Source organism: Oryzias latipes, chromosome 6, assembly GCF_053564925.1.
Source record: "Oryzias latipes strain Hd-rR chromosome 6, Olatipes_Hd-rR_3.1".
Taxonomy (NCBI): Eukaryota; Metazoa; Chordata; class Actinopteri; order Beloniformes; family Adrianichthyidae; genus Oryzias; species Oryzias latipes.
This window is the reverse complement of record NC_136242.1, coordinates 2,766,903-2,780,298: the sequence shown is the minus strand read 5'-3', so window position 1 is coordinate 2,780,298 and position 13,396 is coordinate 2,766,903. Positions and strand designations below refer to the sequence as shown.

General features: G+C 41.8%; 1 protein-coding gene across 9 annotated transcripts in view; it reads right to left on the bottom strand.

Moving 5' to 3' along the window:
- Window positions 1–13,396, bottom strand: part of LOC101156719 (alpha-1,3-mannosyl-glycoprotein 4-beta-N-acetylglucosaminyltransferase C) — a 182,743-nt gene that overhangs the window by 95,091 nt on the left and 74,256 nt on the right. For 4 of the 9 annotated variants that reach the window (XM_020701581.3, XM_078948218.1, XM_078948216.1 and 1 more), the window contains one exon: window positions 574–657. The exons of 3 other annotated variants lie outside the window; for them this stretch is intronic. In XM_020701581.3, the coding sequence (XP_020557240.1) occupies window positions 574–621 (48 nt within the window). In that variant the 5' untranslated portion in view covers window positions 622–657. Of the gene's footprint in view, window positions 1–573; window positions 658–937; window positions 1,279–13,396 lie in introns of those variants that run through there. 2 more of the 9 variants (XM_078948215.1, XM_078948217.1) reach the window with 2 other exon arrangements.

Genomic DNA, 13,396 nt, shown 5'->3' with positions numbered 1-13,396 from the left:
TGCCTCATACTTTTCGCAAGCTAATCCACTTTTATTCTGCCTCTTTAGGGATAACCACCAGCTCCACCTTCACCCTTGGTCACCCATCGCCATTCATCTGAACACCAAGCGCTACTCTTCAGTCGTCCATTCTCCCACCAGACCGGCGGTTCTCCATTCAGTCAGCTGTCCAAGCCACGAACCATCCACGCCAGAACTCTCCACCACCACTGGGACTCAATAAAACACTATTAATTCATCCACTTTCTGTCTCTGTCCTGCTTCTGGGTCCAGCCTCGTTCACCCTGACAATAGGGGGTTGTTTTGACTAAGCTGCATTTTTACTTAACACAGAAAACAATTCAAATGTCAAACATATGCAGCATCACCTCACATAGTCTCCATGCCATTCACTGTAGAGTACAGTTTTTTGCTTAGAGCAAATTACTTCTTTTTTGTTGAACCATACTTTACATTTCAAAATTGCACTTGTCTGCAAGTTTCTTTGGAAAAGGCTAGCCAGGCATCTTTCCTGAAGCAACAGGAAACACTCTTTGACGCATCAAAAGCAAACAAGGAAGAAAAAAAGATTACCTTGTAAAGTACAGATGTTTTTGTGGGAGAGAATCTGCAGGTTGGCATGGATGAGATGCACAGACATGTCTGCTTCAGCTGTACCTGGCAAACATAAGAACCCGACACACCTAGGTTATATCACAGCAGCTTTTAAATCAAATGCCAGTTACAGCGTCTAACTGATAGCACGCCTGGGTTTGTGAACCCTGCAGAGATCTGTGTCGCTCACACTAGATAGTTTGGGAATCACGAATCGGAGAAAGTTTCTGCAGACATTGCTTCAAGTTGCAAAACCAACCTTCCACTCGTGGCACATTTCACACAAAAAAAAACAAAAAACAATCAGTTTTCCAAACAGCTGTATAGTCAGCAGACGGCTTACTTTTTCTGGATGAATCTGAAGAACCCCCTGAGGAAAGCAGCATTTTTCCAAGGATGTCCAAACTGTCGCCGCCCCTCTCTTCGTTTTCACACACTGACGGCTGAGATGGGAGAGCGCCGCGCTCCTACATAGAGGCAGGGTAATTGGCTCGAGATGATGGGCCATAAACATACATCAGAGGGGCAGCGAAGCACCGAGCGGAGAGCTAACTAAGGCTCTCTCTGCCGCGCGCCGCTTGTTTGTCATACAGACGCACACACTCTCATTGTCTTCCTTTCCCTTGGATATTCACGCTCTCTGAGCACAAGGGCTGGCCCACCACTATGACAACAGAGAGGAATAAACCCAGCCCCTCCTTTGAATTCATCACCTCAAATGCACACTGGCAAACCGTACACACAATCCTTCCAGGACCTATTCACTGTTTTTGTGGCATCGAGACCAGCAGACGAAGCCTCTCCTCAACCATTATTGTCCAGTGATGTATAATAGCTCTGCTCATTGGAAATGCATCATCACCATAACAGATTGGATGCCCTCTGTCTCACCATTACTACCGGCTCAGAGTGGTGGGTTCTAGCCTATCCACTCCTGTGGTGCTATCGCAGCGGTGCAGACTTCCCTTCCATTACCATACCACTTCTGTCATAATAGGCGAGAGATCCTTCCAGTCATGACCGCAGCTCTCTGAGAGGAGGGCAGTCGGGTCAGGCGGTTTCTTCCAAAAAAAGAAAAAAAGAAACCCCACAGATACCAGAGAATTCTTTCTCTTTTCCCTAGCTTTACGTATGAAGACCCTTTTTTTGTCTTTTCTATTCAAGCTTTGGGATCATTCTAACTTTAAAGTACGTTTCCAGTCATTTTGGCAACTGTTTTGGAACATCTCAAGTTGCTCTCAGAGAATAATATAGACTAATTATTACAAAATATTGGATGTCCTTCTCTCTGATGCTTTAGTACCAAGATGAGATTTCATCAATAGAATCCATTTCTGTCATCTGATCCTGTTTCTTTTTTTTTAATGTGGATTTCTGAGAAAATTGGTAGCATGCAATCCTGTCCACTCTCCCAGCAGACAGAAACTTCAAGGGGAAGAGTAAAAGTGATGGCAGGGAGGCTGAGAGACACGGGGGGATCCAGGAGGTGCTCTCATTACTCAGAAAGGCACCAGAGGCCACAGGAAACGGCTCACTTCGTTTTTCTTGTCAAACTTAGGCTGGCTTAATGGCGTACTTGCAGCGAGGGGTGAAACAAATGGATGGCGTGGCCAGGCTAAGACGTAAAATGAGAGTTGATCATGATAGTGGCAGCTAGACTCCATTGTTTTCCGTGAAAGACCCCCCGAGTGGCGTAAGCAGCTGAGAGTGTTACAGCTGCAAATAAAAGCCTCATCTTTCAGGAGGCAGACAGCGAGTACAGTAGCGTTAGCTTTCACCGTACAAAATGAAATATGGACTAAATTACCCTCCAACTACAGAGCGGCACAGATGTTGCTATTGTTCCTCCCCATACTGCATCCTCCCAAACAGGCCCTCATTAATGCCTTCATTAGCGGTGCCATCAATACGGCAGTCGGCTGCCAAAAAACCTCGATGTATCCACAACTCATGATGCAAACGTCAATTAATCATCCAACACTCAGCATACCTTGCTCTGATTTCAACCCCAGCTTTGTTTTTTGTTCAAATCACGCACCAGCAATAGCAGAACCTTTCCTTCGATATGTCTGCTGCAGTAAAGTGGCCTTTTGATGATGGAACAAATGATGGGGGCAGGTGTTTCCATACGGTTTAATGTCAGCCCACAGCCTCATTCCACTGCATTTCAATCTCAGGGCATGGCAGTAGGCTGCAGTGTCAGACAGCCCCTTTTGTTCAACTCCTAATTGGGATAATTTATTGTCCTAACAGGCAGAGCAGCTGTAGCTTTACAACGCAGCACCAATTAAGTCCAGATGCTGGTATGAAAAGACGAAGCTGAACGTGACTGGGAGACCAATCGCTGGGATTAATTCAGAACCCACCGAGAGGAGCATGACAAGCTGCGATGAAAGATATTCCTTAATGGATTGCATTATATTCAAGATGTACAGTTTTGTGATCTTGATTGCGATGCGATCACCCAAACATAGTTCTTAATTTGTGATAATTGATCCTCTTTTGAGACATAAAACTAAATGTGTCAGAGAAGTCAGCAGTCAATGCTGACGGCCGGTGTGCATCTGCCTCACCTAAACTTTCAATTTTTGTTCTAGTTTCAGTTGTTGAAGTAGTTTTTTTCCCCACGAAACGGCTCTGACAGGAGACCAGGTGAGCATGAACACACAATCTGGGGAATGTGTGAAAGAAAAATCAGGTCACAGTGGAGATTTCTCCAGGGCAGGGCTGAGCCGCCATACTGCGCTTGGCCCGCCTGCCTCTTCAGTCCGAGCTCTTTAGATCGGGAAACCCCGGGGACAGAAGCAAATGTGAGCATCACTAAAAATGGAAGCAACAGAGTTGCTAACTCAAAGGCAAAACTTTCAGAGTCGCATACAAACACACATACAAACACACACTTCTGTCTCAAAAATGTAAAATTAAATAATGAGAGTCAATAAGCCTCCTTTACACTTGTATTTGTTCCATTTTCAGGGTAAACACTTGTTTGTTACTTACTGGTCGTATCAAACACACTGCTCCTTAACTTGTGTGCTTCATTTAATTTGTTCAAGCCCTGTTAATTTACTGAGAGACTCATAATGAACACAGTGTGCAGCTTTTTCACTGATAAAATATGAAAAAGAAACTTTCATATTAATGTCTTATTTGAATGAAGGTAGGACTGTGCTGCACACAAATGCTACGTTCACACAGGCATGTGTGACTCGCGTCCAAAAACATTCTTTTACCGCGTTCTTGACCGTGTGTTCAGCATATGGAGTTCAATTGGGGGCTATCGCTACCTCTTAGATACCTACAGTTAAAAGAAGCGTGGTGCGGTGTTTCCAGATCTCGCAAATCTTGCTCCAGGCTTTTTTTTTCACAGCTCTATTTCCATGTAAGAAAGACTTAGTGTCATAGAATTCTGTCCAGTCACAAACCGCAGTTTTTAGTGTCTAAATTTACAAACCGTTGGTATTTCAGTCAGACAACTCATGCAGTAAAGAAGATTTATTCCATATTTCTTTTAGCATGGCATAAGGCTCCGTTCAGATACATAAAACAAAGATCTCCATAGAAAACTTTGGACTACCCCTAACGGAGCTCACAGGTGGAAGCTGGGGAGGAGGGTGGGGTGACGAACGCAGAGCTCGTGGAAATGGAAGAAGAGGATTGGACCGCACCTGGAACTTAAGTAGGACGCTGAACAGGTGAGTCGATTAGACTGAACCGCCCACAGGGAGGAGTAACCAGGTAAACGCACTGCTCGAGTTGCCTGCCCGAAATACTTCCAGGGTCGTTCACTTCCTTAAATTAAAGGGAACACCGTCACAGCTAAATCCGAGTTCCTGTTTGGTCAAAGTTTGACCTGGTTTACTGTTCAACACATGTTCAATGTTTTGTACGTAGAGCAAAAAAACAATCTCAAAAATGAGCGTAAGGACCGCTGAATGCAAGAGTTTTGACGCAAAATCCTGATGAGCATGTGTAAGAATGTTTACAAAGACTTTACAAACGTGCGTTGCCGAGGGTGGAGTGAACATAGCTTTAGAGAAAATGAAACGATCCATTGACATTGAAACTCTGATGTATACTAGTGACTCATGAACTAAGAAGAGAAGCCTAGTTTTTTCCCAGAAAAAAGGCTGGACTCTTTAATAGCTGAGAACAAATGAGCATCCTGTCATATTAGACCGATTCTGTTAATGGAATTTTGGTCAAGATACTTTCCAAAACTCTCCTAGTGGAGGTGGTTTGAACACGTCCCACATAAAAGCTTTGGGACGAAACTAGGAGCAAGTCAAATAAAAGCTTCTTTTTTTGTCGGAGAACAGGCACCTAGTGAGAAGTAGTGTGAAGGAATCTTTGCTGAGGCAGTTATTCAAGCAAATCTGTCCAAGACGGATCCAATAAAAATGCTGGATGGAAAATTGATGGATGGCTGGATGGATGGAAAATGTGTTGTCACAATGTTAACAAGCATGGTATCAATATCGAAATCACAGTCACTGTATATAAAAAAAACATCCCCGTCTTTTCTTCCTGTACAGTGTGTAGATATAGTGAAATATTTATAATAGCTGAAGCGGCCACTTTACTTTTTAGCTATTTACTAGGTGCGCAGTGTGCAATGAACTCACTGTTGGATTCCTACCTCTGTACTTGGGTTGTACTTCAATATATGTATTGTACCGAAGAAGAAGAACAAAAAACATGTCTGTTTCACAAATTACATTTTTTTCATTTTGCTAAGGGTTTGCCCCTTAACAAAAAAAAAAAATAACATAAAAAATCATGTGTGTAAGAATCTAAACAGAATATTTGTCCTGTAAACACTGACTTTGTGACTTTCATGTAGAAGTGTTTCAGACTTCATAAAACATGATGAAGAAAACAATTCAACTCTAGCAATAAAGTCTCTATAGTGTTGGCCTCTAGACTGCTGATGTTCTCTGCTCAACTGTCCCACTTTTACATAGAATCTCAGCTGGAGATGGTGTTCATGTTGGACATGTAGCAAAGCTGCAGACAGAACACTTTTTCTTTAGTTTGGGTTTTTTCCTGGTCATTGTATTTAACAGCAAACTCCAAATATCTCCACACTGGAGATCTATATGAATATCGGTGGATCATCTTTGAACATTTGCCTCTTGGCCACAAAGCTATTGTTTTTATCTCCGCTCTCCAGGGCTTTCTCTGTTGTTTTAGCATTTGGCAGAAGCAGTAGCCCCTCCCCTCCGGTCCTTGGGGGAGGGGTAACACGATGGTTGTATCTGAATCTTCAATACCAAAATCCAGTACCTTAGAATCTTCCTAGAAGTCTCAGCAAAGAATCTGTGAGCATCAATGCTCAATAGATTGGCAAATAAAGACCACAATGCAAGTTTTCATTTTCTGAACACAGTGGGTTCATTAAAAAGCAGAGGTGTGGACTTGAGTCACATGACTTGAACTCGAGTCAGCCTTAACTCATGAATTTGACGACTTTAGACTTGGCTCAGACTTCAACAGCAGAGTTGACTCGGACTTTAGCCCTCTGACTTGGAAAGACTTGCTATTTTCCCCAGAATCTAAGATTTAAAAAGTATGTTGACATAAGCAGTGTGTCATTGGCTGCGGTCCATGTCTCTCTGTGCGTGCATCTTTGGCACAACATTCTACATTTACTTCTTTAACCCTTGTGCTATCCTTGGCACTTTAACATGGGGAGTTGGGTCATCTAGACCCACTAGACAGAGCTCTGAACCTTTTTTCTTCAATGATTTGTGATCTTCACTGGTGTCCATGGATTACATGAAATCTTTCCACCTTTATCCACCTTTGTCATGGTAGGGAGAACACGTCAATGGTCATCTTGACCCCATAGGATAGCACAAGGCTTACAGGTTTTTAGTATGCATGTGTGGATGTGTCTGTATTTTGGTGCTTCACCTTTTAATCATCCTCACCTGCCATCATGAGATGTAGTCTAACAGTTAAAAATATTTGTCCCCTAATCTGTTGTATAAGTGCAATTTAAATCTAGGATTCTAATCAATTTAAATCTACATATACTCTAAATCTCTGTATTCTGTGTAGTCCCTGTTCGGTTACGGTATGTAAAACTTTGTGCACAACTTTGCAAAAAGAAGAAAATGGCTTTTTTTTTTCTTAAACCAGCACCATGGCCATCTTAAGCATTATTTTTTGACATTTTCTTTGTCTTTGGAAACTGCTGTTCTTCGATAGCTGTTGTGAGGATTTAGGCATTACTGTCATTTATCATTTTTATTCACCATTATAAAAATAAATTGATCAAAATGAAGTGATTTTTTTTGTTGTTGCAGACTCTTCCGGGAAAACAAATTTATAACAGATTTTCTTTCTGGTCATATTTTTTAATACGTTCTGTTACCGTGGTCACTTTATTTGATTTTAGGATGTCTTTACCACCTTCCACAGTTTTTTGATAAACAAAGATTCAAGTTGCCTGAACAGTTATTCCTATCTTATTGAAAAACACCAAATAACTCCTGTGGCGTAGGATCAGTTGGAAACTTGTGAATCCACACTGATCTCACCTCTGCTTGATATCTTGCATCCTTTTGTAAAATAGTTATTGGCTCCAAGGAAAAGGTTAGGGGCTCCATGTAAAAGCTACAAATCCTTTTCTTTTGTTTTGCACTCACACCAAGCCCTCATAAGTCATAATCGGAGAGCCAAGGCCTTCATCTCTGAACTCTGCAGAAATATCAATATGGATTTCGGAATCTCCCTGAAGAAAAGTCCACAGCTAATTAAATCTGTAATTATTTTGTACTGTAAAAACACAGCAAAAGAAGGTAGATAAGAGGGCCTGGGTAGTAAAAAGGAGGGCCAGTTAATCTGTTTTTTTCCCAACAAAGCCAACTAATTGGGTCAGAGCTCCTTATCCTCAAAACGCACAGAGGTTTCCTGCCATCCAGTCAGACCTCTCACAGCTCTTTGGCCTCAAACAACACTCAGCTCCCACTGAGAGGTTGAGAGGGGGAAACATTAAGCACAATACGATGCCAAGGAAAGCAGCTATTTTATGTTTCATCCAAGTTTACTGTAAAGTGAGCTTTGTAATAGGAGTTAGAGGAGCGTCGTGACAAAGGCAAGTGTCTCAGGGAAAGTCATAAAAGTCCCTCATCTTTCAAGACAATGGATCATTCGAGCATAATGTCGTGCTCTTCCGAGATGCCACATCTGAATGTTATTCTGCCGCTTGAGTCAGATTGTCATCACACAACCCATACGCTTTATTTTATGTCAAAGGATTGGAAGGAACTCATTATTCTAGCAGTGTGCATGAAGATTGTCAGTGATATTCTATTCAATTGTCTTTTGTAGATTTTGATTTGTGATGTATGTATAACAGAGGCACTTTTGAAGTATGACAGAACTGGGGCAAAGTTTGCAGTATTTTCAGTACAGGCTGGCAGAAGACTGCTTTCTTACTGTCCCCTTTTTTCATGTTTGTTTGTTCGCGACAAAACTAACAAGTACAAAAATACGAGAAACATGTCACATACATTAGAGTTTAACTTTAGGCAGGGACTCATAGGGCCATAACTGTATTTGCATGGGACATATAGCTTAACTTATTACTAGAAAATATTTGTTGAGCAATCAGATGTTTCTATAATTGGATATAAAGGAATGTAAGCAAAGTATATATAGTTAAACGTACATGAAAAACCATTAGATCTGCATGGTGTTGTGGTGATTAGCACTTTTGCCTCACAGGTTCAAATCCCAGCTGGGTCCTTCCTTTCTGTGATTGCATGTTCTCCTCATGCATGTGTGGGTTTTCTCTGGTTCCCTCCCACAGTCCAAAAACATGCTTCATAGGTTGCAAAAGAAAAAGGTGGAGTTGGACAAATATAACTTAAAGCCTTGTGCTTTCAAGTCCTAATGCCAGTGCAGGAATTAGTGTAAAAAGAATAAAAAGGAAAACAATCTTGAGCCAAACAACAAGTGCGATTTCAAGAGATGATTGGGTAATTTAGTCTATAGTGTTTGTTTTCTCATTCTGTGCTTCTTTAGCCTACAATGTCTATTTAACAGCTATCATTCTCCTATTACATAAAGACAGAGTTGGAGAACAATTAAAACTACAATGGGACATGAACCCATCCAGCTTCATTACATTTGTGTGTGCATTAGACACATGCACTTGTACAAGAGATGACCTGTACGGGTGTCGAGTGGTGTTTTCGGGTTTTCCAGGCCTGTGAGGGTCGTAAAGGAAGCAGCTGCATTGTGACACTTGTGCTGTCCAAGGCACTTTAACATTGGGAGTGGGGTCATCTAGACCCCACAAGAGAGTGCGCTGAGTTGTTTTAAGCGTTAACTACAACCTGTTGCCTGCAGAATGCCCATAGAAAAAAATGCATATGAAGATTTTTGCCTTACGGGATCACTGAGTTGTCTACGATTTTAACGTTTCCTGCGGGGCCCCTGCGTACCCCGCACAAGTTTTGGGACAGTTGTCACTAAGGCCTAAAAAGGGAAGAGAAGTTGTATTGGTTTTTATTCTTTGTACTAGTAAATGAAATTTTATTTTGCAGAGGATGGAAAGTAGCCTCTATAGCAGGGGTCGGGAACCTTTTTGGCCAGGAGAGCCATAAACGCCACATATTTTTAAATGTAATTTCGAAAGAGCCATACAATAATGTAGTGTCCCTTTCCCACACTAAGGCACGGAGACTTAACCTCTTTTAGGGTTCTTTATTCTGGTTACTGTAGACCGCAACAAACGCCGTACAATTAATTCAGCAACTCCTGAATCTCTCCCGCCGAGACGAGAGCACTTCTCCCAACTTTATATTCCCCCGTCCTGCTCCAGCCCTCCCATTTCCTTATTCGGCCCATGGCTGAACCCCATTGGTCCAAACTCCCTAACAACAGGCTGAGCGACAGAACTGAGGGCCAATCAGATCTCTGCTTGAACGATGCGTTCCATGAACTCCAGAACTTTTAACGCGGCCCAACAGCCAAGTTAAACTCAGTCCGCGACAATATGTTTAAAACTAAATATACAAATGAATGTGTGCATTTGATGTAATTTCAACATTTTTAAAGTCCAATAAGTCTGTGGATTCTTTTTAATAACATTGTTATACTGTTGCTAATAAATGATGAGGATTTCTCGTGGTGGTTTGCTGATGGTCTAGTCTGGTTGATCCGTGGTGAGTTTCTGCTTCAAGCAGGTGTTGAGACTTTAAACGTGATCGTAGGTCTGAATGTTCTTTAGATGTGAGACAGACATGGAACCAAACACACACAACCACACTGCAGGAGTGACGGGCAGCAGGTTTACGTTTTTACCATCTCTGCGCGATTCACCTGCTGCCGGTCCCCCCCCACCCCCCACCCCCTCTGCTTTCTTCCTCACACATCCCGTCCCCAAAACTGCGCGCTCTTCCTCAGGGAGGCAATTCAAAGGTTTCCGGCTGGTACAAACTCTGTGAAATAATAGATAACAGTAAACTGATAGTTTTTTCTCCAAGCACCGCTACTACTGCGCGCCTCTGGCATTGCATCGCGCCCGAGAAGGACTGGTCTAATGAAAAAAAAATTACTATAATTAAAGATTTGTCTGCGAGCCACATGTGACCATCAAAAGAGCCATATATGGCTCGCGAGCCATAGGTTCCCGACCCCTGCTCTATAGCATATTTCCCTTTGTATGAATTTCTATGTCTGTTAATAAAATGTATCCCTGAAATGTTTTTCCCTCAAAAACACTTCAGTGATGTATCCACTAGGATCGACTTGTGTGCAGACCCTGGCTGAAAGCAGGAGGAGGAGCGGCGTCCGTGTCTTTCTGAAGTTCTGTGTCAGCAGACTCACAGACTGACACTGGTGGTGTCCATACTGTGATAAATGAGTTCATTCAACGCTCGTCTTTACTTCTGTAAGGCAGCGGCTCTCAGATAAAGATGAAATTATGACTCTTGTTATAGATTAGGAATTGAAAAAATTTTTAAAAATCTATACTGGATGCTAATTCATGTAATTTTTGTTGCACCAGACATAAATTTAGTTACATAAGGGAATGAATGAGATAAATTCAACAATTGGGCTCAATGTCTTTATCATTTTAATCTCAATATTCTCTAATTAAAATTTAAAGTGGGTAATTGAGTGTAGCTGCTGCTAAGGGATTGATGAGACGCACGGGGACGTGCTGAAAGTAGGTCCAGCATTTCATTTCCAGCTGATTTCAAATTTAGATTCAAAGTGTTTCTATTAAACAGTAGATGGAGAAACCCAACAGAATGGTCTTAGGTGCTAATTTTAGAATGAAAGCCTTCATAGACGAGTGATTAAAGCTCAAATAAAAGCCTTTCAGCCAGCGTGCTGCTGTGGATGTGCCGTTTTTCTCTATTTCTGACTTACATTTTCAGTTTTAAACGTAAAGGCGGAGCGGGGTGAGTTTCATTTCATCATGACTGTGCCGAGCGCACAGCACATTGCTCAAAAGCAGACTGCAGGAGCTGGGAGGAAGCGCGCCCGAGCTGGAGAGGAAATGAAAATGAGGGTGGAGAGGATGGAGGTGTCAGAGAGGCTCGTCAAACTCCCGGCACGCACTGTGAATATCTCACTTCTGACACACAGCAGCCGAAATGTACCCCAGAGACAAACAAAGACAAAGAAAAGGAGAGAAATAGATCGTATGGATATACAGCAGGTAGAAAACTCTATGGGTAGAGCTTTTTTTTCCTTTCTTCCCTTTCACCCCACCAGGATAGCTGCCGCAGGCGTCATCTTCCACCCCTAAATTTCAGGAGGCAGGCATGACAGAGAGAGTTCTCCACACCTGACAGAGCTGCCTTCCGGCACCAGCAGGGCTGTCTGCGGCCCCCCACATCATGCAAGCAGGTAACGTTTAGGACAGGCCGGCCGATTTGCACACAGGCGGCATTTAAACACACAAACGCGTGCAGATTACATGCAACCTGTGCATGTGGAGGAAATGTGACGCCAAGTGTACGAGCACAGGAGATGTCCTTGGGAACAAGTTTATATATAACACGTGGAGGGCATATAATGCCCAGTGGCAATCCCTCTGGGGGTAGTTGATATGATGGTGGAAAACTAAAAAGTCTAACCTTTTGCTAATGTCAGGCAGAAATACATGTTTACATTAAGTTCAACCTTTGAATCTGTGAGGGGGGGCAGCAGATGAACTAATGAGTTGTTCTTAAATTGGGTCAGGACTCTCACATGTGCTTTATCATTATGGGATGATAAAGCTGTGATGTATTTTCACAAAGTTTAAGAAAACAAAACTTTTTTTCAAGCTCAGATGCATGTCCAGTTTCAGGATCTGAGATGTTTTCCAAAAACGAAACAAAAAAACGTGTCCGCTAACTTTTTGTCTGCAGCCATCTGTTTGCAGAGCGTCTTACAGTTTCTGAAGTAAGCTAAGCCCCTTTTTTTCCTATAGCACAGTTTTTGTTTTGTTTTTTTCATATCCGAGCAAATCCACAGCTTCATTTCCTCATTAGTGGAGTGACAGGCTGATAAAAGGTGCAAAGAAAAGTGGGAGGTAGGATTAGAGTTAGAAAAACTAGATTTGCAGGCACTTTACATTAACCTGCAATCGAGTTGTGTGATGCAATTCAACTTGCCTTGCCAGAACCAGCAATTTTTATTTTAACTGAATAAAAAGACACACAAATTACAAATAACCTAAATGCAAGATCTGAAAGAAAGTGTTGTTTATAGACCGCAAATTATTTTACCAGGGTCACGATCCCTAAAAGAACTTAGCCGTAACCAATTTAGACATTTTCACACCATTATCTGCAAACAGGTAACATCAATGAATCGATAGCCAAAAAACATCAGGTGTTTAGCATTGAAGGGAAGGTTCAGCAAATGTTGTCTAAAGACTGCTGCATATGTTCCTTGCAGATCTAACTACATTTGAAGTCCGATCATCTATTTATCTTTTCCCAAAGTGTTCCCAGTAGTCATCTAATTATGATTATGCAGTTTTTAGCCAAACTCAAAAAACCTGTTTCCTTCTTTAGGACAACCCCGCCCACAACTTCCCATCACCCTTAACTAAGCGTTTAGGCTCTCTACCGCTACCTCACAGTCCCTAACACCCCCCATCCTATCTTTACCAGTGCAACAAAACACTGAGCAATATTGCATGAAACAGCCGTTTTGTTTTGATCCAGATTTCACCTCAGACAAGAAAAACAGAGACATGCGTGGATCTATTTGCCTGCAAGTGGATGCATAACTGCATCTTTTTTTTCACAAATAAGCTCTTTCTGAATTGGCTTTTTTCATCTCTTTGTCACTTTTGAACAAAGAAATACACAGAAATGCAGTTTTTGGTGTGATTTTCTTTACATGCGTCCTCCATCATCAGAAAAATGCCACAAGAACACGTTAAAAACACTAAAAAGGCCAACAGCGTAAAAAGAAAAGGACCTTTTAAGGAGTGCAGTAGTTTTTTTTTCATGGTTGACAAATTTTCTTCAAATTTCTTTTTTAATGTTTGTTATTTTAATTTTGCTTGAAACATTTGTCGTTTTCTCATTTTATCCTCTTTCACGCGAGAAACAGTTGGCAAAGAAAAGCACAGGCTTGGCTGGCAGACCATGAACTGAGCATAAATCTTCATCTTGACAGCAAACAAAAGAAAAGAATTATTGTAGTATGTGTGCATTCCTCAAGTTCCAAATGAATGTTTTTCATGCAGAAATGACAACAAGCAGATTTTGATTTGACACCTTTCTCTTAAGGTTTTTTGAAATCCCAAATGCACTGGTTGTCACAGACAAAATCA